Source organism: Setaria italica, chromosome III (genome assembly GCF_000263155.2).
Source record: "Setaria italica strain Yugu1 chromosome III, Setaria_italica_v2.0, whole genome shotgun sequence".
Classification (NCBI taxonomy): Eukaryota; Viridiplantae; Streptophyta; class Magnoliopsida; order Poales; family Poaceae; genus Setaria; species Setaria italica.
Window position 1 is genome coordinate 1,783,590 of NC_028452.1, and position 24,273 is coordinate 1,807,862.

General features: G+C 46.6%; 5 protein-coding genes across 6 annotated transcripts; 3 read left to right on the forward strand and 2 right to left on the reverse strand.

Moving 5' to 3' along the window:
* The first annotated feature begins 760 nt into the window (after positions 1 to 760).
* LOC101783867 lies at positions 761 to 4,777 on the forward strand. Its single transcript, XM_004960144.3, has 6 exons — positions 761 to 1,502; positions 2,676 to 2,781; positions 2,872 to 3,040; positions 3,146 to 3,333; positions 4,078 to 4,214; positions 4,419 to 4,777. Exons 1-5 carry the CDS (start codon positions 910 to 912, stop codon positions 4,195 to 4,197), a joined length of 1,176 nt encoding a protein of 391 aa, XP_004960201.1. The 5' UTR covers positions 761 to 909; the 3' UTR covers positions 4,198 to 4,214; positions 4,419 to 4,777.
* Positions 4,778 to 5,605: 828 nt separating this feature from the next.
* LOC101784276 lies at positions 5,606 to 8,622 on the reverse strand. 2 transcript variants are annotated; one of them, XM_004960145.4, is made up of 8 exons: positions 8,441 to 8,622; positions 7,347 to 7,944; positions 7,022 to 7,244; positions 6,841 to 6,917; positions 6,633 to 6,678; positions 6,380 to 6,434; positions 6,201 to 6,270; positions 5,606 to 6,100 (listed from the first exon to the last, which is right to left on the reverse strand). In XM_004960145.4, the coding sequence occupies exons 2-8, from the start codon at positions 7,917 to 7,919 to the stop codon at positions 5,843 to 5,845; spliced, it is 1,302 nt and encodes a 433-aa protein (XP_004960202.1). In that variant the 5' UTR covers positions 7,920 to 7,944; positions 8,441 to 8,622; the 3' UTR covers positions 5,606 to 5,842. The 2 variants fall into 2 exon arrangements, with proteins under 2 accessions (XP_004960202.1, XP_004960204.1); XM_004960147.4 differs by lacking the exon at positions 8,441 to 8,622 and adding an exon at positions 8,060 to 8,370.
* A 6,430-nt stretch (positions 8,623 to 15,052) lies between these two features.
* Positions 15,053 to 17,996, forward strand: LOC101785208 (zinc finger CCCH domain-containing protein 31). The gene is made up of 3 exons (XM_004960148.2): positions 15,053 to 15,229; positions 16,469 to 16,529; positions 17,032 to 17,996. Exons 1-3 carry the CDS (start codon positions 15,148 to 15,150, stop codon positions 17,795 to 17,797), a joined length of 909 nt encoding a protein of 302 aa, XP_004960205.1. The 5' UTR covers positions 15,053 to 15,147; the 3' UTR covers positions 17,798 to 17,996.
* Positions 17,997 to 18,197: 201 nt separating this feature from the next.
* LOC101785615 (probable plastid-lipid-associated protein 13, chloroplastic) lies at positions 18,198 to 21,824 on the forward strand. The gene is made up of 7 exons (XM_004960149.4): positions 18,198 to 18,515; positions 18,853 to 18,974; positions 19,154 to 19,237; positions 19,353 to 19,449; positions 19,813 to 20,029; positions 20,824 to 20,876; positions 21,505 to 21,824. The coding sequence occupies exons 1-7, from the start codon at positions 18,303 to 18,305 to the stop codon at positions 21,613 to 21,615; spliced, it is 897 nt and encodes a 298-aa protein (XP_004960206.1). The 5' UTR covers positions 18,198 to 18,302; the 3' UTR covers positions 21,616 to 21,824.
* A 607-nt stretch (positions 21,825 to 22,431) lies between these two features.
* LOC101786017 (VQ motif-containing protein 25) lies at positions 22,432 to 23,488 on the reverse strand. The gene has a single exon (XM_004960150.3). It carries the CDS (start codon positions 23,064 to 23,066, stop codon positions 22,593 to 22,595), a length of 474 nt encoding a protein of 157 aa, XP_004960207.1. The 5' UTR covers positions 23,067 to 23,488; the 3' UTR covers positions 22,432 to 22,592.
* Between the last annotated feature and the right edge of the window lie 785 nt (positions 23,489 to 24,273).

A 24,273-nucleotide genomic window follows, 5' to 3' on the forward strand; every position in this document is an offset into this window, starting at 1 on the left:
AGTTTCACCTTGCAGCATTTTGTTGTGAAATTCAGTCTGTTATGTTTGAAAAGAGGCATTTTGGAATTTGGATGTCTATGAACACATGATAAGAGCTGTTTCGAAACAAGCATGTAGAAGTATATAAGACATGTATGCGGTGCATGCACTGTCAAGTTCAAACTGGAAGCAAATTATCAAACACTTAAAATGTTTTGTTTTGCGAATCCATATTTTACACGATTTTATTTTGCCATGTTCCGTAACAAAGAAAGAAAATGTACCACGTCAACGATTCTCTCCGCGCGCGTGGGTTCCCAGAACGCGGCCCGAAACGAAGAAAGGACTCCTTGTTTTTTTGAGAAATAGAAAGGCCACCTAAGTTTGAACAATTGCGGCCTTCTTTGCACGCATCGCGGCCCGTCTCAGCCTAGCCCATCTGCAACTTCAAGGCGTCCCGGGCGGGTCCACTGGCGCAAAAACCGCGCCCCCCTACCCACTCAACATTCAACAACCGCATCCAGAACCGTGGGCACTCTCGTCATTCCGCACCGCCTCGTCTCGCATCCGCCCCGTCTCGACACGAAGCCCCTTCCCACCCACCCTCATGACACGTGGGTCCATCCTTCCCTACCCCTCCCCATCAGAAGCCGCGTAGGAGGATTGCAGGTGCGCCTAGCGACTTGTCCTTTTCCCCATCTTTTCCTTCCCTCCCGACGAAATGTGCCCTAGCAGTTAACAAATCGGCAGAGAGCCAGGGGCCAGGAGAGAGAAAGAGAGAGGGGGGGAGAGGGCGAGGAGAGAGATAGAGAGACAAAGGGGGAGAGACCAAGCGCCAGAGACACAGAGAGGGGGCGGAGGAGAGAGGGGAATCGCGGGAGGGAAGGCGGGAGGTTTTGGCGAGATTTGAGTTTTTCCCACGCTCCCGCCATGGTGTCCGACCAGGAGATCGCCAGCTGCGTCGAGTCCCTCCTCCGCGGCTCCGCCGGCGGGCCCGGGGAGGCCTCGCTCGCCGCCGTGCTGCAGCAGGCGGAGGCCAAGCTCGGCATGGACCTCTCCCACAAGGCGCAGTTCATCCGCGACCAGATGGACCTCTTCTTCGGCCCGCGCCTCCAGCCGCAGCCCAAACCCCAGGCGGCCCCTCCTCCGCCGCAGGCTGTTTCCCCCGCGGCCGCCGTGCCTCAGCCTCAGGTCCTGCCGCAGGCGCAGGCACAGGCGCAGCCTCCGGCCCAGCAGATTCAGACGCAACCGCAGCAGCAGCAGCTGGCTGCGCTTCAGCCGCAGCTCATCTTCCAGGCCATGCCCCAGCTCCCCGCCGTCGCCACCGTCCCGGCGGTCTCCTCGCCGCCGGCCGTGCCAGCCATGGCGTTCTACCCGCCGCCCCCGCTCGCCTTCCGCTACACCACCGGCCTGGGTGGGGTCGCCACGGGTGGGACCGTCTCCTTCCAGCAGTCGGCCCCTGGGGTCGGGGGCACTGCTCCCCCCACCGCTGCAGCGCAGGTCGCCGGCGACAACAAGGAGAGGTGAGCTGTGGACGAAATTAGGGTTTCCGTTCCCCAGATTGAGTTGGCTATACTGTCTCTATCAATTGACGCTGAAATCTTCTTTGTGTTGACTTCTAGTTGGTCGATTCATTTGATTAGCTTTGCTAATATTGAAGATTCAAGGTCAATACTGATTATACCTATTTGGAATCATGAGATGGCTTCATTCTGGCAAAGTTAGGGTTAGGGGTTAGGGTTCAAACCGTCTAAACTGATTTGTCAGGTTCCACTTTATACATGTGGTTGTTATGTACTGTAGTGTTCAGGACGGTTTGCTTGGGATGGCGTTTTCTGCCTTTTGACTGTAGATAATTATCTAGTAACTGTTCTGTTGTAGTTTAGTTCCCAGTTTCTGTTTACTCAACGGTATTGGTCAAACAGAGACGAATCCAGGTGTGGTTGTGTTGACTGATTGTATCATTTTGTGCTTCCAAAAGTTTTTGTTTTGTGAATTTTCTAGATACCTTTTTCAGATAAAAAGGTCCTGGTGATTAGTTATTTACTAAGAAGTACAAACCACCAAGTAAGGAAGGTGTGCTGTGTTTCATGAATCTGTTTGAATTTATATCGCCACTTTCCGCTTCCCGAGAACAATTGGATATAACTAACTATTGTCCCTGTCTGTTTGAGTCTTGTTTTCTGATTTCTCATTGTGCTTGAAATGGTCCCAGCTGCCTGCTCTTGTCATTTGCAGACATTTACAAATGCACCCCTCAAGAAAAAAATGTACCCATTAACTTAAGTACTTGGGGGGTATATTTAATACCGTATCAATATGCTGCCATCTCAGTTTTTAACTTTTTATATGTATTTAATGTGCCTTCATGCACCTTTTTGCATGTATGCCTTGTTTCTTCATTGAGGGGTATTGGTTAGCTTGTACCCTAGAACCATGTCACACAATACTGATATGGAAGCTGGTCCTGAAATTTATTCTATTTCCCTTGGACAGTATGCTGACCAAATTCTTGGCTCTTGTACTCCAACGACCAACATTTATATAGAAGCTGTTTTGTTTTGCTGGTCAGGATTGCTGTTCAGTTTTAGAGACTTTACTCCAGCGTGTAAACTGATCTGTACTTTGCTATGTACCTTGTTGCTTTTTCTTTTATGAAACACACTGACTGTTGATTTATGTGTAATTTCTCCTAGTGCTTCTAAGCGGAAAAGAGGTGGACCTGGTGGTTTAAATAAAGTTTGTGCAATTTCACCTGAACTTCAGACCATTGTCGGTGAGACTGCCATGTCAAGAACTCAGGTACTCTCTATATTTCATTATGATAGAAATGATCAATTATCTGCCGTGTAGGTACTCTTTGAATGATTGACGCTAGAAAATTTCATTCAGATTGTCAAGCAGCTGTGGGCATATATCAGGCAGAATAATCTTCAAGATCCCGATGACAAAAGAAAGATCATTTGCAATGATGAACTTCGTGTGGTTTTTGGAACTGATACAACTGACATGTTTAAGATGAATAAATTGTTGGCTAAGCACATAACCCCGCTTGACCCAAGTACATGCTTCTATTTCTTTGTGTCAATATATGTTATTCTGTGTTTGCATTTGTGAAACTCTGCTCCATGAAATTTTTCTCAAGTACTTTCTCATGGCATTGCAGAAGATCAAATTCGTGATGTGAAAAGAATGAAGGCTCCCACCGTTACTCCCCAGCCTGGACCTCCCATAAATCAACCCTCAGTGGTTATTTCTGATGCGCTAGCAAAGTTTATTGGAACTGATGGAACATTTCCTCATGAAGATGCTCTGAAATACCTCTGGGACTACATAAAAGCAAACCAACTCGAGGTTTTCTTCATTCCTAACTTTTTGTTTGCAGAGTAACCATACCAACTTCTTGGTTTGCTACAAACCAATAATTTTGAGAAATGAAATACATCCACAGTCCATTTTCTAGAGGTGCATTGTATGCATGCACTACCAACCATTCAGTTCTTAAATTCTTAATTAGCTTTTCAGAAGCAGTCTAATAGGAAAAGCTGAAGAATGACCTGGTAGATTCATTATATTCTTGTTAGTGCTACAAATTTGAATTGTATACCCCTACTTTTTGTGCTATTTGGGCATTCTGTTATTTACATCACTACTGTGTGTTTCTTGGGGGAAACGTGAAGGTTGCCTGTTCCTGGAACGTTGGTCCTGGGAGGATTTTAGGCTATAATGGCAGAGAGAGACCATTGTGGCATTGTATAGATATTTGATTATCTGGATATCTTCATTGGTTCGGGTATCCTGGAATCTTAGATTGAGGTTGGGGGAGTGTGGCCACTATGCATAAATTTGTATTAGCAGCTGTAAATACTATGCCAGGAAACAAATGCCACGCCAAGTTTCAAGTTTCTGGATGCTAGTGTTTTTTTTTTGTTTTTTACTTACTTTTTCTCAATAATATTGTCAGCAAAATATATACCATATAGTTTCCTAATATTCTTTTCCCTTAGTCATGTGATTATCAAGTGAACGAGTAGTTGTGAACTTTGAAATATACACTTATCACCAGAAACATTAATTGCTCTCTTTGATTTTGCACAGGATGTCATCAATGGATCGATATTATGTGATTCAAAACTTCAAGAGCTTTTTGGCTGTGAGAGCATTCCTATGTCAGGATTATCAGAAATGCTTGGTCACCACTTCATCAAGAAGACATAGCAAATCCTCATTAACTGGTGAGTTTCTCACAGTAGCTCCTCTTTCTAGTGTCACATTCAGTCTAGATGATAGGGACGATAATGACATCTTCCCTAATATATCTTTATGATTGAACTACAACCTTTGAGATTTCTTACCTGATGACCTGAGTTGCAATCATAATTTGACATGGTTGTCTGTTTTTTTATTATAATTTAGTAATTTTGTTCTGTTGCGTGCAGATCTAGGATTGCAGTGTGGCAGATAGGCCTAACATTACAATATGGTGTTCTTGACAGAATGGACAGCATAGCTTATGTATTTCTTCAATGTTATGGATTATGAATTGTGTCATGCAAAGATCAGATTATTTGTGGTAGCCTGTAGCTTGTTATTCATTCAGGCAACCACTGTGGTGTCTGGTGTAACCTTTACTGAATTCGTAGTGTTAGTTCCTAAATGTCAAAATGTCATGCTGACTATGTAAAGTTAAGCTTTCGATTTGAGTGCCAGGTTGAACCCTTATAAAAGTCATAAGCCTTTCTTGTACTGTTATGTTTTTTCTTTTAAAAAAATGGTTAAGCAATCTGAGTTCACTGCCCATCAGTCCAAGTGGAGTTCAAAGGTTGTGGTGGTGGTCTCTTCTTCCAGAAGTACAAAGATTTATTTTGTATTCCTTGTCTTGTTTCCCGCTTTTAGAAAAGCTTGCGCGTTCAAGCGACCTCCTACATGACTTTGTTACCTGTTGGTTGGGTGGATATGAGAAATGTCAAAGTGAAAAAAGGTATGGCTATGTAATGCTTCAATTGCCAAAGTAATTCAAGTGCTCTGTATCTTGACAAGCTTGACAGCCGAACGACGTGTGCCTCAGGGTTCCAGTCGCCGAGCGGCAACTGCCGTGTCACGCGCGGCACGCCTGCGCGCACACAGTCGCCATCTGGTGGTTCCCCCGCTCCGCTTACGCGGCGATGTGCTAGGAGCCTAGGACGGGTCCGGGCCGGTTCTGGAGATTCTGAACGAGCCCAACGTGCGCTAAACGAGCCCAACTTTGCGGCTGTAGGCCGATGTCTCCGGGCCGGTATGTGCAAATGCAACCATGGCAATGGGCCCCCGATCGAACATTTTGCCGGTGTATGTGCTCAGTATGAATCCCTCAAAAAAAAGTGGTCAGTATGATATTTTACCACTACTAGTTGTAGCACATGAAAGTCTAGGCTGATGGAAAGTATCATCAAGTGTGGAAATATCATACTGAGCACATACACCGGCAAATAACATTAAAAAATAATCTAAGCTGGTACAAAAATATGGACAATTCACTTCTCAATCGAACAGTTGTATGGTGCAACTAAGATAGAGTTCTGCATTTCCCCATGGTAGCATATCGCCGTTTGCACTTCTACTTTGAATAAACTGAAAGCCTAAAAACTGCAGTGCCACGCAAACTGAAATTTAATCGTGGATTTATCTTCCGGGAGGACGAGGATCCTCTCAGGTACACTTTATTTAAAAAAACAAAAAAAAAGTTCACAGCTCGATTTGGCGAAAACAAAGGCACTCCTTCCCAACATTGTTCGTATCATAATGGACAACTACACCAATATTTGCTACTAATAAATCCTACTATTACAAAGCATAGCAACTGGCAGAGCCAGAACGAGGCAGGCTAGCTTATCTTCGACGGGAACCTGGCATCGTTGTAGCCGCTGCTCGCCACGGACAGCAGCTGCACGTCGTCAAACGCGTCCTCCCCCTCCTGCTCGCTGACGCCGGGGAAGGCGGCGGCGCCGATGCCGCCGGCGTCCTGGAGCTGGAGCTCCTCCCGCGGCTCCATCACGGTCCTACTCGCCTTGAGCTGCTCCTCGAACATCTTCTGCAGCTTCTTGCCCTGCGCCTCGATCCTCATCTGCAGATTCCTCTGGATCTGCACCAAAAAAAAAATATCAGCAAAAAGTTTGATGCCATCTACTAGGATTCAAGGTTTCGTTTTCTTGGTAGTGTTTGATGCATAGACAGAGCACCACCTCGAGCTGCTCGTGGAGGCGCCTCTGCACGTCGACCTGGACGCGTAGTGCTTCAGTGATTTGCGATCCACTGGCAACAGAAAAGGGAGCCGTACCATTAGTCCTTGCTAATTGCACATGGTTGCCATTAGGATTCTCGCAAAAAAAAAAAAAAGGTAGACGACGACGACGACACTTACGTGCTGGGGTCGAGATTCTGCGCGTCATTTCCCGCGGCTCTTTTCTCCTGCTTCCCTGCAATTCGACAACAGGATGACAACATGTGTCAGCCCGCGGTAGGACGGAATATAAACACGATGGCTACACCATGTCAACATGTGTCAGTCGGGCATGGCAGGACGATGATGGAATAATGAAGCTTGGCGTTGACGTGTTTGTCGAATAGTAATAGTACTGAACAAATTGTTGGTACTAAATTCTTTGCAGGATTACCTTCGGAGGATGTCGATGCTGGCATGTACTTGGCTATGCGGTATTTCTGAAATCGAGGAAGAGGAGAATAGCAGAATGTTAGTTACAACTCAACTCGATCATACTACATAGAATTTGCCACACAATAACATCATCCGTTTAAATTTTTTGAATTCTCCACGGTTGATTAATTGAGAAAAACGTATTTGATTTGCAGAAACTCAGATACCTGAAGGTGGCTCTTGATGTGGTAGATGGTGAGGCCATCAGAGTTCATCAGCTTCAGAATCCCCTTGGGAGTCGCCTCTTCGAGAGTCACACAGCAACAAGAGAAAGACTACACACCATGAGGAACTAACAAACGTGTCGATTTCAGGATGAAACTGTTTTTTCACACCAAGGACACTCACTGTCCGCGCCGCCGAGCTGATTCACGCACTCGACGAACCGCTCGTGAAGGTCCTGCGTCCACCGGATCCGCGTCTTGCTCGGCGCGCCGTGCCCGGCCGCGGCGACGACGTTCCCGGTGTGGCTCGCCGGTGCACCGATACTGCAACTCCTGGACAGCGTGTTCTCAATTGGGCTCTGCATGCCCGGCGACTCCATCGCCTGGATAAGCGTGTTCGCCGTGGCCTTCAGGGTTTGGCCAAACAGGAACGGGAGAATCTCTGTCAGAACCCGATTATGGCATGACCGAGAGAGGAATTTTATCCACGATTCCATGTGTGCACTTACATGAGGTGAAAAGGAGGGGGCTTTGGGTTCGCCACCGCCGAGCAGCCTGCCGGTGGAACCGTTGCCGTACAGCCCATGCCCTCGCTCTTGCTGCTGCTGCAATGGCAGCTTGAGTGGAGGAGGTGCCTCCGTGGCGTCCCGCTGCTGCGGCCTGACGTAGTACGTCCTCACCGAGCCGTCGCGGAGCAGCAGCGGGTCGAGCGGTCGGTACAGCTGCTCGGCCTCCGGCGACCGGACGAACGGCGCCGCCGTCTTGGTCGCTGTCATCGCCGGGAGCGCCGTCGAACCGAGAGTGCAGTCGAACCGCGCCATGCCCAGCAGGTGCTCGGCGGCGAAGAACGCGGCGGGGTCGGAGCCGACGCAGCTGCCCTGCGTCGCGAGGACAGTCCTCGGCGTTGGGCTGTACTCCTCCTGCAGCCAGCCGCCGGCGCCGCCATGCTGCTGCGGCAAGGAGCCCACGAGCCCCGGGTGGAAGGAGAGCCCGGCAGCAGCGGTGGCCGGAAACATCTGGGGGTCGTACAGCGGCGACCCAAAGTGGTGGTCGTGCAGCTTAATCTTCTTGGTGTTCATCATCTAGATCACGATCGAAGACTTGGAACTGAACAAGCAAGCACAAAAACAAGTACAACTAGCTCGTCAACTATTTCAAGATAAGCTTGAGTATATCAACGGTTCATTATATATATAGAACTTATTTTAGCATTTTGTGAGACCTCAAACAGCAGGTTACAGCAACCCATTAAGGCAACACTTGGAGCAGGAGAGAAGAAGGATTAGTGCAGAGGTGATGCTTAAATAGCGCTGATGCAAAGGTTCCACTTCCATCCATTGGAAGCTTGGGTTCTAGTGGAAGAATAGGATCCCGCACCGGTCCAGATTCCCGGTGGCGTATCGAGCAACGTGATAAGAATAATTCGATGGCGGTGAGTGCCTCGGGATCGGAGCTACACACACGAATAGTGGGAATTGCCAAACAGCCGACGAGCATGCTGCGGCCGCCGGAGGAGGAAGAAGAAGCAAGAACACGGCAATGCAAGCAAGTAGGGGGAAGAATAGTTGCAGGTACGTCAGCAGATATGGTTAGAGCAACTTACAACTTGAAGGCATCACATGGCAGCAGGCTTCTAGCACTGAAGACTTCCTGGAAATTATCTCCCTCACTCTGTATCTGGAGGAAGGATTGGAATCTGCACGAGAATTGAGAATGAGGAATGGGTGCAGAAAGGGCTCCTGATCATCCCAATTGGAACAAGAACTCCTCCCTGTGGGGGGGGGGGGGGGGGTGGGCCAGGTCCTCCTGTTGGAAGCCAAGCAACTAGCAACTGACAAAGAATAATAAGATGCAAAGATATCCACCTATTATATAAAGTGCAAGCTTGCATGTACAGACACAAGGCTAGCCGGCTAGGGGACAAACTCTGGCTTTGATGCTTTCACCGTCTCCACCTTTCTCTCGCTCGCATGGCTTGGATCTTATGGCACCCATTTCTAGCTGGATTGCAAGCATACAAAATTACAGTAAAGATCAGGGGGGACATTTCTATGCTGAACCCTTATGACCTGTTTGTCTTTTGATATCCCAACAAGAGATGAATTGACACCCATAATTCCGGTAGGGTACGTTAATTGCTGAATCAAACAGAACTTCGAATTTGAACCTTCTTGGATGTGATGTTAATTCGGACCTACATAAAAAATAAATAAGTGGACAAGAACTACCTTGAAAAGGATGCGGTTGTAAAAAAATCAATAGCCAAACAAATAGCGGATATGTTTTTCAATTAGGGATGGCTATACATAAGCGTGCGATTCTTGTTAAGGTACAATCAAATAGCACGGTAACATCGATCCCTGTTTTTGTTTGATTTAGTCATTTACTGTTGAAGAAGACATTGTTTCTCATTCGTTTCAGTCATCTTTTAATGGAATTGTATCTGTTAGTACGTATCTAATTGAAGCCTTGTTGGTCCATATCTTTTCCATCACTTGGGTAAAGTTAAACTGTGTCAGGAACATTCCAAGGATTCAGATTTGAGTAAATTTTATCGCAAGGACTAGCTACTTGTTTGAGTGGAATTCAACTACATGTTCTGCTTTGATCTTTGCATAATGAAGAGCTAAAACGGCATACTGCCATGAGCATATTCCTGTCATTATTAGAACTGTTCATGGTACCTTGAATTCACAGATCAATGTAGAGCACTGCTAAATATGCAGTGTTCAGCATTAACCACTCCCTTCATTGGTTCATCATGTTGATTCAAAAGCCTTGCCTGTCTAATTGTCTTTGCACTAACCTCTTCCTCTGATCATAACTCTTCATGCAAAGACACAGCAGCTTACGGTGGCACTTTCAGTTGAACCATATATCCAAGCACAGTAGCAGAAACTTCTCTTAAGCTTAGCTTTCATCAGTCTCTAACCGATAATAAAGTAAAATCAAATTAGCATTAAATAGACCCAATAATCGCTTTAGTCCAATGGAGAACCCATTGGGGGTAGTCACCCATCAGCCGTTAGAAAGAACTGCAGGTATCCAATGCGCACTGGACTGGTTGCTTTTTTGGAATATCCCTGATCCGTAAAGAAGAATGAGAAATCAAGGTCGAAGCTGCCATCCAGATCCTACCAATGACGCATCAACACTGTCAAATCCCAATTTCAGGTCATTAGCCAATGACTTCTGAGTTGTTGAGTATGCACACACATAGGTGCATTTCAGGTCATGGTGCCTTGCATACTTCTAAATCTGCAGAAATGCACACCGTAGCTAACAGACAGAATTCTTCAGCTCATTCTATTAAGAATTAAGCGGAGCTTTCATCGGTTTCTTGCCGGTAAGTTGTAACTAAGTGAAGTCACATAAAATCGATCCAATCACCGCTTTAGTTCAATGGAGGATCCATCGAAAGTGGTCACTGATCATCCGTTAAAAATACTTGCAGCTGTCTGATGAGCATTGGACTCCCTCCCTGCGCTTTGGGAATCTCCATGACCAGAGAACAAGAACGAGAAATCAATTTAGAAGCTGCCGTCCTGGTCCGACAGATAGCATATAGTGAGACTGTGAATCTGAATTCTGACTGGCAAAAAATGACCGCTTGTGGAGCTGAAGTATGTGCACACGTAGGTCTACTTTGTCCATGTAGCCTAATTCAGAAGAAAACCAGAATGTGGGCAGGAGATCGAGCAAGTGGACGATGAGACTTATGCAGGCGACCGGATTTGGGCGCGCAGGCTTGCCAACGTGGAAAGGATTAAACGAGAATCTTATCTGGATGCATGTGTGTAGATATATATCTCTTTGCAGGGTTGGTGCCTCGCCGGTTGGTGCTGGGGTAGGAGGCGTTGAAAAAGGCAGCGGCGCTGGTCGTCCGGTCGTCTCCTGAACGCCTGAAGGGCCATTGCAGCGGAGCATTGCTCGGCTCATCGGCTCTCCGAACTCCCAAGTGCGAACCCTTTTTAATTCCTCGGATTCGTCCATGGCTCGGCCGCGGAAACGACATGGGAAGCCAGGTGGCGCAGGCGCCCTTGTGTCAACCCAAATCTGCTCCGCCGATCGCATCGCATCTTGTCCTGGCCGGGATGATTAAAGTTAATCCCGGATGGGATTATCTTGACGACTTCGCGGAGATCAGCAGTCGTCTCTCTCGGAGCATCTGCTCCGCCGCCGCGTTGGAGATGGAGCGTCAATTCCGTGTCTGCCGGCCTGCGAACATGCTTCCTCTGCTGAATGCAGGCTGCAACGCTGTTCAGAGAATCACAGAGCAGAGGGAGCTCGCACCTCGCAGCCTCACGATGACGAGAGGCTGGGCCTGGAAGCTCGTTTCCGGCGGTGGCATCCGGCAAGCGTGGGGTCTGGTCTCTGCAGGCGCCGCCATATCCTTGCCTGGACGGAGTGGTCACGAGCGGCTACAGTCCTCGGCGCCGCCGCCCCGCCGGAACGGGAGCAAGGGCTTAGTTTGAAGTACGGATTCATACGAGGCTTTTCTGTAAAAGTATAGGAGGTAGTTACGATTTGGGCTCCGCTTCGCAATATTTTGGGCCGCACTTGAATGACCGATAAGCCTAGTTGTTGGGTCGCGCGGTCGCGCGAAGTGTGGACCATGCTTCTTCCGAGTTTTCCGAGGCTGGCTGGGAACAATCGTCCAAATATGGGCCGGACCTCCCTAGCCAGCTAGGCCTACATTCCTCGTCGCGGCCCAGACGAAGGTTGCTGCCAGCATTTCGTATTCACCCCTCCTGTAGTCCTGTGGCTCTCTGTCCTCTCCCTCTCATGTACGCAGGACACCGTCGTCAGATTACCTTTCACTAATCAGTGATCACAAATGACAGCAGGAAGCTAACAAGGGATCGGACTCTTAAGCGTTGCAAATGTAGCAGGAGCAGTTTCCTGCAACATTCTAGATGGATTCCTCTGCATGTTCCTAGCTAGGCGAAGCAGATGCTGCCGTGTGAGTAACCGTGGCGTGTGCCCCGCCCAGGCTCCGATCCACCCCTTGCAGGCGCACCATCGACCTCGCCGAGAGCATGTTGATTCGGTAGAGATCCATGTCAAGAATCCACGGGTGACGCGATGGTATCTCTCTCCCGTCGTTACAACCAAGCAGCTCACGATGATTGATTGCTTCGATCGCTCCCATGGGGGTCTTCTTCCCGGTATGATCGGAGCCCTTGCCCGAGTATCCCAACAACTGGATTCGCCGGGGCTCTCACCGGGCACACACGAGACGCATGAGCAGCCCAAGTGCATGCATCCATGGCGTCACCGGCGCAGTCGATCCCTCTCCCGGTTGTTATCCGGGCGAAGAAGAATTGCGAGTAGCTAGTCATGGCCAATAATGTGAGAGCACCTCTCGTCACCTCGACGACTGACCTCAACAGAAGTGAAGATGGGGGACGAGCTAGGCTGGAGCCTCGGTGTCCTCTAAAGTGTAGAGTTTCGGAGTAATCCAGACCAAGAAGATCGGCAACGGACAGTGTTCAGAAGCCACGCAACATTCCGTGGGAGAGAAACTCTTCGTCGGTTCTTGATCTGGTTCTGCTGCTCCTGAAACAGGATAGATCACAGCGAGGATGGCAACTTGATACTGCCTGTTTGCTTCATCTAGCTAGGGTCCAGCTGTTCTGGACACCCTACTATCAATAAAGCTGCGGATGAGCTCTTATCCATGTTTGCGGATAGTGAGATCACAATACAGGAGCATATTAGGATCGGTTTTTTTTTTCCAGTTCCAGGAGACATATGCACACATAATCCTAAGACCGTACGGACTGACTAAACACTATCACTGCACGATAATGACAGAGCCATCACGAGCACCTAGAGCCATCTTTTCCCGGATTCTGCAGCTATGGTCAGTAATACTGCTCGATCTCTGCTGCTCTTCTTGGGCTGCACTTCTTGACTTCTTGTCATCTTGAAGAGGCAGAGCAGCCTGTTTTTCCTGACGATTGAAATCTGCTAAATTGCAGTGCTACTAACGCCCGATTGAGGGAGAAGATTCAGAAGAAAGATGGTGTCTTCTTTCACCTCCTGCTCCTTCTTGGTTCCTGTCCCAAAAACCCTCATAAGTGCAACGCTATTATTCAAAGTTCAGAAAAAAAAACAGTAAAAAATCTTCCAGGCTATCTGAATTAGCGTTAAACACTCCATTTGTCTATAGCAACTGTAAAATTTATTGCTATACTGCCTTGTCATTCTTTTACAAATACTCCAACATTCGTATTCCTCACCGATTTAATATTTTCTTGAGAATTTCTTGGCTTTAGACCTTTTATGTAATATTTAGTGTAATTTTAAATATGAGTGAAATACACTGCATGTCTCTAAACTATTCCTGCATATAGGTTCATAAACTCTCAAAGTGATCAGGTCTTCAACTTTTTAAGTGGTTGTTTCAAGTGTGAATCCAGGTTATAGTATTGGCAAGCCTATGGCGGTGGGTGGATGTTAAGGATAATAAAATCGAGCAACGAAAATATGTTTTGGGATGATTAGAGGGCCAACATTTGCATACTTATGCATATATCGAATACATATTCAGTTTTTTGATAAAAACTTTGGGAATTCAGCTGAATGCCCTTAATCAAGGGAGGTTCGCCCTGAAGATATGATGAGATAGCATTTGACGGCATGCAGATTAACTTCCTAAACGAATATCACAGCTGGCATTGCTCTCGCACGTGCCGTACACGAATCTTTATAAAAAGCCCATACAGCCGCAGCAGCGGGCGCCACCGATTCACCTCCACGGCTCCACCATTCCATTGATCCAGTTCCAATGGAGGCACTGCTTCCTAGCTCCATCTCTCCAAAGATCAGCACCATCCTCCAATCCCACGTCTACCCGCGAGTCGGCCGCGTCCTGCGCGCCCTCGCCAGGTTCAAGTCCTTGGTCCTCGACGCGGTCGGCAAGACGAAGCGGGATGCGCGGAGGAAGCAGCAGCAGCACGCCATCGGCTGCCGCTCGAGGTCGTCGTCAAGGAAGGGGAGCAAGCAGCTGGTTACCAGCGGCTTCATCATGAAGCCACCTCTCGCGTGGTCTGGCCGCCTGTCTCCAGCTCGGGCGGAGGCGCTGGACTCGAACTACCACGTGTACCCATCCCTCGAGTCGGCCTGGAACGCGGCGGTTCCGGTTCCGGCTCCCGCCGGCGAGGACGACGGGATGGCGGCAGCCGAGTACTGTGGGTACCTGCGGTGGCTCGAGGAGGAGATGCCAGACGTTGAAGTGCTGGTCGTCGAAGAGGAGGAGGAGGAGGAGGACGTCGTCGGCGCCGGCGGCGGGAATGAGATCGATAGGCTAGCGGAGAAGTTCATCGCGAGGTGCCGTGCCAGGTTCCTGCTGGAGAAGCAGGAGTCGTACGACCGGAGGTGTCAGGAGATGATAGCCAGGAGCATGTGAATCCACTGATACGGCAGAATGCATCGCGATGCAAATTGCTCTGAATAAATTCTGAAGCACGGAGGTGATGCGTGGACAGTCTAGGTAGTAGAGTCGAGTTGTGTCGAGCCAGCGAGGTTGAAGAACAGGAATGTTTCTCCACGCGTGGCGCAGCTCTGTTTGCATTTTGAGATCGATTGTTTACTTGAGAAGAGAAGAAAGATGTGTGTGCGTTCGTTGTGGTGCTCAGCTTGTTTAAGGATTACATTTCACATATGTTGAAGGTAGGAAAGAAACAACCATATATAAAGGATAAATAAATAAAGCCAATAAGACATCTATAGAACGCGAGATTTTATCTTTAATTAATTTTACGGGAATCGATCGGATTCATCATATATAATAAGGATAAATAAAGCCAATAAGCCATCTATAGAACGCGAGATTTTGTCTCTAATTTTACGGGAATCGATCGGATTCTTGCTCACCCTATGTGCGTAGAAGATTTCTCTGTGATACTGTGCCTTATAAAATTACCATGTTCCAAGAAGTCTAAATGGAAACGAAATAATCTCATATTCAAAGCGAATTGTAAACCCGTACTTCCCGTTGGAAACTTCGCTCTGAACTGAACTCGAATTGGGGGCTGAAAGCCCACCAACCACAGGGCCCAGCTGACGCGCAAGCCAATTCACCAACCAAGTCTACTGCTAGTTGGGCCAGGACACTAACTCCTTCGCCATCAATTCGACTCGAGGCCCAAAGCCCAACCTCCATAAGAAACCAGACACCACCTGTCTGCTCCACGTCTTTCTTAACGCACCCCCACGAGCTTGCAATCTTTCTTTTCTCCTCTCCTCCGTCGCATATCGGGAGCTAGGGTTCCGGCGCGCCTCTCCCAGACGCGACGCCTGGCCATGGAGGGAGCCGCCGCGGCCCGGAAGAGATCCCGGCCGGAGACGGCCAACGGGGTCGCAGCCGGTGGGAAGCGCTCGAAAGGTGAGGCATCGTGCTCCCATCCGTTCCGCCTCCCGTGCGCCTCAGTTTTTTGCTGCTAGATGTTGGTTGTTTATGCGTGTGCGAGATATGCGACTGGATCTGCCGGCAGCTGTGCACTTAGGGTAGGTTTTATGGGTTTGTTCGGCGAGAATTATGATAGGGTGTACTTGCTATGGCCGTTTGGTGATGAGCGCACGATGAGATGCGCATTATGGTCCTGGCGGCTAGGGATTCGGGTGGCGATAGTGGTTTCGTTTTAGTTCAAAATTGTTCTGTTTCGGGTATGCTGTGGATTGGTGGAATAATACTAGCTCATTAGCCCCAACCAAAAATTTTCAACCTCTTACATCAAGGTTATGATTGTCCTAAGTCCTAACCTGTCTGTATCATTCTATGACTATGCCAAATACCAAAATTGAACCAGTAGGTTTAAGCTTAGCGTTGTGTTTGAGTAATGTACCAGTGAAGATGGTCCAAAAGACATCTATTGGAACAAAGAGGCAGGTGCCTCAAGATAAGAAGATGCTATTTCCCATATAACTCATGATAAGAAATGAGCAGGTTCAGCCTTGGCCACACCCTGAACGCACACTAATGCATGACATGTGGCTTTGAGATTACTGGTAGATATGGCATATCCCTCAGCTTGTGACTCTGGTACAGCTGTTGCTTGTAGGTACAGATCTAGTAAGGATTATGGGTCTGACAATGAGCATGTTATCCCAATAGTAGAATAGTACAGTAGATATATCATGAAAGCTGAAAGTCAAAAGTTGGAACAACTTGTTTATTGTAAATTTGTAATGATGAAAGGTTGATCTAGATGATAATAGGAGGGTGATTTAAATGGTTTTTTCCCCAAAAGAAGAATTGCATGTTAGAAAGGAAAATCAGTGCGAAGCATATTTGGAAATCGTGGCACCTTTTGACTCTTGAATATGGATCAAACAGCAATGTGATTTTGTGACAGATCACCAATTCAACCAACAAGAAGAAAAGTGCAGACATATGGTATCTACCAGTATAGAATTTGGGAAGCCTATTTCTAATCCGCTGTGTTCGAATCATATTCAGTGTAACTATTATTTTCTGCAGGATAAGTGGATAAATACCATGGAATATCATCATTATGTTACAAAACTTTATCCACTAGACAAATTCTACATATGTTTACTTGATTAGAAGATCAGTAATGCAAATTCTAACACATGAGAAAATGTAATTAATTTTATGCAACAGAAACGGAGTCATTTCAAACTGGTCAATCAAGCAAATCGAAGCCTTGCACCAAGTTTTTCAGGTTATAATCTTAACCTACTTGAAATAACATCAGAATGGTAACTTATATTTTTCACCTTTTGTTACAGTTACAAATCAAATTCTGTGTAAGTTTTATTTTGATGCAGAAGGTATAAAATATTGTAAATTGTGACACATGAGCTAGTCTTTTGCATTGAACTACTTGCTGTCTTCTGTGGTTAGTTTAGATGAATACGATACTCGTAAAGCGTTACAAACCACTCTTACTTCATGGTGAATTTTTTCCTCTAGACCTCGGATGAATGATATAACATTTTAATTTTGGATCTGGTGGTAAATTTCAATTTAGCAATTTACTTGTTATATGAGCATGATTTTTTTCTCTTGTGGATCTTTGTTGGTTCTTGAACGTTCCTGTATATATGGTTTAGGTGTTAGGTATGTCATTGAATAATTTGGTTATAATTCTCAGTCAAGTTCCTCCATGCTTAAAATGTTAAGTGCAGCTTTGTAGATAATCTGTTTTGTTTTGAATGTTGCAGTACCATTGGGTGCCCTTTTGGTGAAGGATGTCATTTTCTCCACTTTGTCCCTGGTGGATACCCGGCAGTTGCAAAAATGCTCAACCTAGGCAGCCCTGCTGTATCTGCACCAGCAAGAGCTTCTGTGGATCATGCTGCTGTTGCTAACTCTCATCCAGCTTCAACGGGCAAGACACGCATGTGCACCAAGTACAACACCGTGGAGGGTTGCAAATTCGGTGAGAAGTGCCATTTTGCCCATGGCGAGAGAGAACTTGGTAGGCCAGCCTACATGTCGCATGAAGGCCCTCCGATGGGTGGTCGGTATGGAGGCCGACCTGAACCGCCTCCACCAGTTGCCATGGGCCCTCCAGCAGGGAACTTTGGCGCCTCGGCTACTGCCAAGATCAGTGTTGATGCCTCCCTTGCTGGCGGCATAATTGGTAAGGGTGGGGTCAACACAAAGCAGATATGCCGAGTTGCCGGTGTCAAGCTCTCAATCCGCGACCATGAGTCAGATCCAAACCTGAAGAATATCGAGCTGGAGGGCAATTTCGACCAGATCAAGCAAGCCAGCAACATGGTGAGCGACCTCATTGCCTCCATCAGCGCCAGCATGCCCCCCAAAGCCCCACCTGCGCCAGCAGGAGGCCGAGGGGGTGCCCCGGGGGGCAGGAGCAACTACAAGACGAAGCTATGCGAGAACTTCGTGAAGGGTACCTGCACATTCGGCGATCGGTGCCACTTCGCCCATGGTGAGAACGAGCAGCGGAGAGGTGCCGCTTGAGAGCTAGGCATTGAGATGTACATGCATCTTGGGCGGGCGACCCGTATCGTCTGTCCATTTTGCTACTGTGACTATTCTCTTTACCGCGTTATAGGCATTTAGACTGTTGTATTGCGATTTGAATGGATTTATTCAGCGCTAGATTTCAGCCTTTTTGAGATATGTTTGAGAAGAAATCGTTAATCTGCCATCATGTACATCTTGTTGGTTAGTCAGCAGCTGCTCAAACTAATGCACATGCGCGCTCTCTGTCAGTTCGTTCGTGATTGAGTGGTATCCGATGTGGCTGTCCCAACACTGTTTGCGTAAATTGCCAAAGGATTTGAGGGGTCAATAAGTAAATGGAGCCCGAAATAAAAATATCGGGCGAATTTGTTCCCCTTCTCGGCGATTTTCTCACGATTTTTCCACGTCGCCTTGCTGCAGCAACTCAGCACCAGTCCAGTCCACCACCGCGGCGGTAGACTGTAGCACGAGAGAGAAATCTATAGGCAGCTCGTCGAGCATGGCGGCCGCCGTGGCGCTGGCCCCGGCCTCTCCCGCTCTCCTCCCCTCCTTCCGCGGCTGCCGCGATGGCCGGGTGCGCCTCTCGCCCCGCCGCCCCCGCTACTCCTCGGGGCGCTGCAGGGCCATGGCGCAGACCTTCCAGGGAGGCCCCGCCGCCAGCTATGCCCGCGAGATGGAGCGCCTCTCCGCCAAGGAGTCCCTCCTCCTAGCCGTGAGCTCTCCCGCCCTCCCTCCCCCTCCCTCTGTTCAGTCTATCGCCTAGTACTTCATGACCTTCCCATGATGTTGCCTGCGGGAGCCTCCTGCCCCTCTTCTTATGGAAATGATTGGTCAGTAGTTACGCTTACGTATCCTTGTAATCGTGTTCCACTGCCCGGCCAAATTTGAGGCGCCAGTGTCGCTTTCCAAACCTGCAATTTTCATTTAAGTTTCAGTACAAAAATTTGCACACACTCGACAATTAGAAAATGGATAGCTTCCCATATTTGTGTGTTCATCTATGAAATGTCAGTTGAGTCACTAGGGTATTTGGAAACTATCAATTTCAGTTTAAAGATGCTGGTGGATTCGAGGCCTTGGTTAGTGGTAAGACCACGGAGATGCAGAGAATCGATGTCAATGAGCGAATCGTTGGACTTGAACGGCTGAACCCCACACTGCGCCCCACAACGTAAGTTACAGCTAAGGAGATGTATTATGCCTGCAGCTTATCTGAAATGTTTTTCACAACAGCACTAAATGAATATAAGCACTAAGACGAGATGGACTTGCTTCATTTCTGACTGAAAAAGTTTACTCTGTAAGCTTAGTACATTGCCCTTGATTTCATAACTTCTGTTCACTTTGCAGATCGCCCTTCTTGGAAGGTCGATGGAACTTTGAGTGGTTTGGTGATAGCAGTCCTGGAGCATTTGCGGCCCGGCTTTTGTTTGAGTATGTCCCTTTCGCTGCTTGCTTGGTGCAAGTCATAACTTCATTTGACTTGATATTTAGTTTAAGCCTAGATTCTCCTTTTTTTTCTCATAGGAAGTGCTTTCGATTTTGTCAGGAGATCACCTACAACTGTTGCACACTTTACGGGACTTGATGTGTTGATCAAGGATGGATACTCCAAGCTCTCATCTAACCTCAAGTTCTTAAATACGGTAATGGTGGAAGATGTAGGAGGGTGCCTACTATTGCACAATTTATGGGATCCTTATTTTCATTTTCATAAGATTATTCTTCGTCCTATGCCATTTATGTGCCTGGCTAGTCATTTGCTCTTACAAGGTGCAGGGTTGATCTTTTTTCAATATGCCATTCTGTGTCTAAATCTGTTAGTAATAGATTGCGTGGAAAATCTTCCATAATATGAGAATACTCCATAATTGTACTGAAGTCATTTATTACCAGGCTGTTAGTATCTGCATTATCTGTGAGCTAATATTTCTATATGATTGGGGATCGCTTTGTCGTTGCACCCACATTCTCACATTTTGGCAATGTTTTTTCTCCCCTGTTTCCAGATACAAAGCAAATTCCTACTGACTACTCAATTGTCCGTCGAGGGTCCCATCAGAATGAAAGAAGAATCCGTCGAGGGCCTTATAGAGATTCCCAAAATTAGTGAAGAAACATTGCCTGAACAATTAAAGGGCTTGCTTGGGCAAACTGCAGGAGCTCTACAACAACTTCCTAGCCCTATAAGAGATGCTGTTGCAGAGGGGCTTAAATTGCCGCTTAGTAAGTACACATGGCTTTATTGTATGATCACTCTTGTATCAATATGCTGGTTTAGAATACTATCATTGTTGGAATTATATACATTACATGCTTACAGTTTCTGAGGACCTACTGCCTGCTCAATAAAGCAACTGCCAATTCTGTTACGGGCATTCTTATTGTCAAGGAAATTTTGCCAATTTCTTTCCTAAAATGTTAAATTGCTGAGGAATATGTTTTACTATTCCTTTTTACTCGAGTTGGAAAAACTTTCTCTACTTTAAACAGTGACAGTTGATGAATGCTCCCACGGCTTATGGTCAGGGTTTAGGAAACTGGGACCAGCCCCAGAATTGGAGGCAGAGCCAGTTGGTTCTAAGGTCATAGGAGGAAAACTTTTATGAATTTTCAGAAAATTGGATTTTCTTTCCTTTGAAATGTTGAAGCATGGAATATAAACTAACTGCTCTTACAAACTTATTGGTGTATATGTTGAATTTCAAAGAGTGATTTAGGTGAGCCTGCTGAATTGAAGTCGTTACATAAAATCAGACCTGTCTGGTTTGATTGGCTTTCTGTGAAACTGGCTGTTTGCTAGCCATATCTTGGAATCCTGTTTGTGACACTGCTGCTCCCTTCTAGTTTGTTGCAATATTTAGCTGGCACCTAACAGTCATTTCATTCACACTTTGATTGGCTTATCCATGTCAGATTGGAAATTGCATAGTGGGTCAGCATATTTAGTTTACATGCCATCATAGCATGTGCATTCCCTGAATTATATAGTTACATTACGTGCCCTTTTTCAATTACAGGTGGAACATTCCAACGCTTATTCATGATCTCTTACCTGGATGAAGAAATACTGGTACGTTTCTTTAATGGTTGCAGTGATAGCAAAGTCATATGTACTGATATCTACTGTTATGCATAATCACATTCAAGACAGTGTTGGTTAATGTACCTTTTTAAATGAAATAGAGACAACGTATAGTCTATCGTGCACTTATTGAACTGCTGGTTCTTCTCTGATCGAACTTCAGTTAACTACATTCAAGACAGAATGCCAAAGAGGATCATTCGTTGTGCACAGTTGAAATACAGGCCCTTAATTCTCTTACCTATGTATACAAAATGCCTTTAGGAGAATGCTATCCACAACAGCTAACAGAGGAGAAATGGCTTGAACACACTTACACACACACCTTTCAGGGTTTTTTTTTCAGCCACAGAATAAGATGCTTGTAATCATCTGCCTTTTAGCTTAACTGTCCACTATCTTCTCTAATCCTTTTCTGTCCCCATCACCATCATTATCCAACAGATTGCTGGGCACGAATTATGCCCTGGAGTCTTTGATTTGAATTGTTTGTTTGCCCATGCTACGTGAATACACAAATGAATAATTTAATTGTCATGCTGTTTACCTTGAGTATTTCTGAAGTATGGAGAAAGAAAAATAGAACTTCTCATGGTTGTGCTGTCAACTTTTTCAGATTATCAGAGATGCTGCTGGAGCACCTGATGTCTTAACCAGATTGGAGGGGCCACAACCAAATCCAATTGATGGCACAGCAGATGCAGTGATATCAGAATATGAAAGCTAATGCCACAGCACCAACTGAACTCCACGCATAGCTTTTGTTTATGGTTTTTCTTCTTCGGTTTTGTTCATTTTCTGAGTCTTGCACATACAGGCTCTAGTGCACGTTGACAAACACTTGAATATTCTTACTCACGTTCCTTTCAGCTATTCTAAGTGCAATCAACTCTAAATGGCCATCAATAGTTCATGAAGATGTTGCATTTCAGTTTACAGGATGTTTCCTCACTAGATTTCACAAACTGTCGTGTTATATATCTACTGAAGGATTCCAAGCTACGAGCTGGATATTACTGATAGTGTGCACAGCAAAAGCCAGTTTGCTCCGTGTCCAATTATGGTGTTTTGATATAAAGGCTGATGTGCTCTCATCAGCAGGGCAGCTCTGCCGCAACAGTGGGGACGGCAGTCGGCAGCAGCAACCACTCTGTTGAAATATCAAAGGCTGAATAACGCCTCAAACAGTGGCCATCTTGTGTAAAGGAATCAAAGGAAAACTCATCGTGTTTGATCAATGGCAAAAGATCAATTCGAAACAATGTTGAAGTGTGGGCATTTTGGTTTTTCCCTGTGAACGTGCGGGGCAAGTTTAGTCCTGTGTCAGACACCTGACTACTGACAGACTGACACTGCAAAAGTGCCTCAGAATCAGATCAGAGCCAGCGTCTCCAATCACCACCCCTCCTCCTCTACATCTCCCAAGAAGTAGTGGAACAATGTTGGAATCAAATGCGGCTAAATAAATTGGAAGAAATTAGCATTCCATTCTACTCATGATACGATAAAAAAAAGAACAGCTTGGAACAGAGAGAAACAAACGAACGAGGAAATGCATGTCTGATGATGATTTATCTTTGCAAACTGAGCAAACTCGAGATCTTCATCTCACAACTACAGATTGTTCTGTAATGCAGGAACAGAGTGACGGATCAAGAGGTTTGGAAGACAAAAATGCCCAGCTCCCCCAGCGCATGCACCTGATCAGAAATTGAAACCCTCCATGTCGCAGGAGCTGAAGAGGAAATCCTCCAGCCCCTGGAAGAACATGTCGTTGCAGCCGTCCAACTCGAGCGCGCGCAGGAACCCTCCTCCTTCGTCACCCGACGACGTCTCGGCCTCCTCCTTCACCTTCAACTGGATCGCCGCCGCGGCGCCGGCGCCGGGGCCCTCGACGTCGCGCGCCGAGTCGCACGAGTCCTGTTGCGGCGGGGACGACGACGCGTCCTCGGTGGACGCCGCCGAGCCGGAGCCGTTCGGGGAGGGCTTCCCGGTGAGCCGCTGGACGAGCTCGCGGAAGTGCCGGGCCTCCGTCTTGATGATCTCCGGCGCCAGGACGTGGATGATCCTGATCTTCCGCGGCGGCGCCTTGGCGATGGAGTGGGAGAGCCTGTGCGCGGACGTCGCGGCCGAAGACGACGCTGCGCCACGGGACGGGAGCTTCGCGGGGTGCTTCATCGCGTCGCCAAAGAGTGGGTGTGTTCGCGGAGGCTCGCCTGCCGAGAGAGACGCGAGGAAGGAGGTGGAGGTTACCAGTGGAGAGGAAGCTGGGATGGGGAGGAGGTTTATATAGACGCCCCGGTGGTATCGAGCCGTTGGATCTTGGATGCGGCCACCTCTGCTGATGCATCCAGTGCAGCCGTCTGATCAACGATCCAACGGTTGATGTTGGGTTTATGCCAAAATTAATGCTTATGCTCAGGCTATGATATAGTACACATATTTTTAATGATTGTGGTCCATGTTAGATATTCAGGCGAGATTTCCAATTCCTATCCATGCAACTGATTAAACTGTCAAGGAATAGCATATACTACAAAGTTATGGCACTACTAGGACTGTTAAGAGTTTTTCTTTATTTTTTTAGAAAACCGAAGTGTTTATATGAATACCACGTGGAATTCATGCATCCTAGTGTAGGATGGTAACATTATGCCGTTCCAAACATCTTTATTTCCGATTTCAAAATTCTATATATTTTTTATAACATGTCCTTTTATATTTGAAACCTTAGCTTGTGGGCAGCAAATCCAGTTTGCTTCATGGAGTAACAAAGCTCACGTCGATGCATGCAATTGAAAATCAATCCTAGACGTACATTTTCTGAGTATGATTGTTAGATTAGTTTGTATTTCTAGTGTTCTTTCTTCTTCAGTTGATTTGGTGCATTTCTTGTTTCTTCACGGTATTAATGTGGTACTTCAATTTTGGAGTGAGCTTTTTAATTACTTAATTAATGATTTGGCACGTTTGTGCCGCTAGATAAAACTATAAACAGAGTCCAGTTTCTGTTTTATAACAAATGCATTTACATTTGTTCTGAGCTGTGGACAGGCGATCGGCGGCGGCAGCGAGTGTCAAGCGCAATTTGGTAGCTCCTAGTCCAACAACCAGCAATGAACAATTTGTGCACGGTACAATTCAAGATAAAATCTTTGCATGATTGTTCAAAAGGCAAAATTAATCAAGAGCAACGCCTACGAGCAAAAGAAGGTATTTAATTTGTTGACCAAGAAGTTTAGTTTCTTCTTTGGTAAAAATTAAAGAAAAGAACAGCACAATCCTTGTTGTGATGTTGTCAATGTCTGTTGGTTTGACATAGGCATCAATTTGACATAAAAAAAATATCATCGGTAGTATAGAAACCGAGTACCGATAAAGTCAT

Coding starts and splice junctions, on each gene's coding strand:
- LOC101785615 (XM_004960149.4), top strand. CDS start 18,303: ATGGCGGCCGCCGTGGCGCTGGCCCCGGCCTCTCCCGCTCTCCTCCCC. Junction 18,516..18,852: donor AGGAGTCCCTCCTCCTAGCC/GTGAGCTCTCCC, acceptor TATCAATTTCAG/TTTAAAGATGCTGGTGGATT. Junction 20,030..20,823: donor GGGGCTTAAATTGCCGCTTA/GTAAGTACACAT, acceptor TTTCAATTACAG/GTGGAACATTCCAACGCTTA.
- LOC101785208 (XM_004960148.2), top strand. CDS start 15,148: ATGGAGGGAGCCGCCGCGGCCCGGAAGAGATCCCGGCCGGAGACGGCC. Junction 15,230..16,468: donor CGGTGGGAAGCGCTCGAAAG/GTGAGGCATCGT, acceptor TTTATGCAACAG/AAACGGAGTCATTTCAAACT. Junction 16,530..17,031: donor CCTTGCACCAAGTTTTTCAG/GTTATAATCTTA, acceptor TGAATGTTGCAG/TACCATTGGGTGCCCTTTTG.
- LOC101786017 (XM_004960150.3), bottom strand. CDS start 23,066: ATGAAGCACCCCGCGAAGCTCCCGTCCCGTGGCGCAGCGTCGTCTTCG.
- LOC101783867 (XM_004960144.3), top strand. CDS start 910: ATGGTGTCCGACCAGGAGATCGCCAGCTGCGTCGAGTCCCTCCTCCGC. Junction 3,041..3,145: donor CATAACCCCGCTTGACCCAA/GTACATGCTTCT, acceptor ATGGCATTGCAG/AAGATCAAATTCGTGATGTG. Junction 3,334..4,077: donor TAAAAGCAAACCAACTCGAG/GTTTTCTTCATT, acceptor GATTTTGCACAG/GATGTCATCAATGGATCGAT.
- LOC101784276 (XM_004960145.4), bottom strand. CDS start 7,919: ATGATGAACACCAAGAAGATTAAGCTGCACGACCACCACTTTGGGTCG. Junction 6,679..6,840: donor ACATCAAGAGCCACCTTCAG/GTATCTGAGTTT, acceptor CCTCGATTTCAG/AAATACCGCATAGCCAAGTA. Junction 6,101..6,200: donor GCCTCCACGAGCAGCTCGAG/GTGGTGCTCTGT, acceptor TTTTTGGTGCAG/ATCCAGAGGAATCTGCAGAT.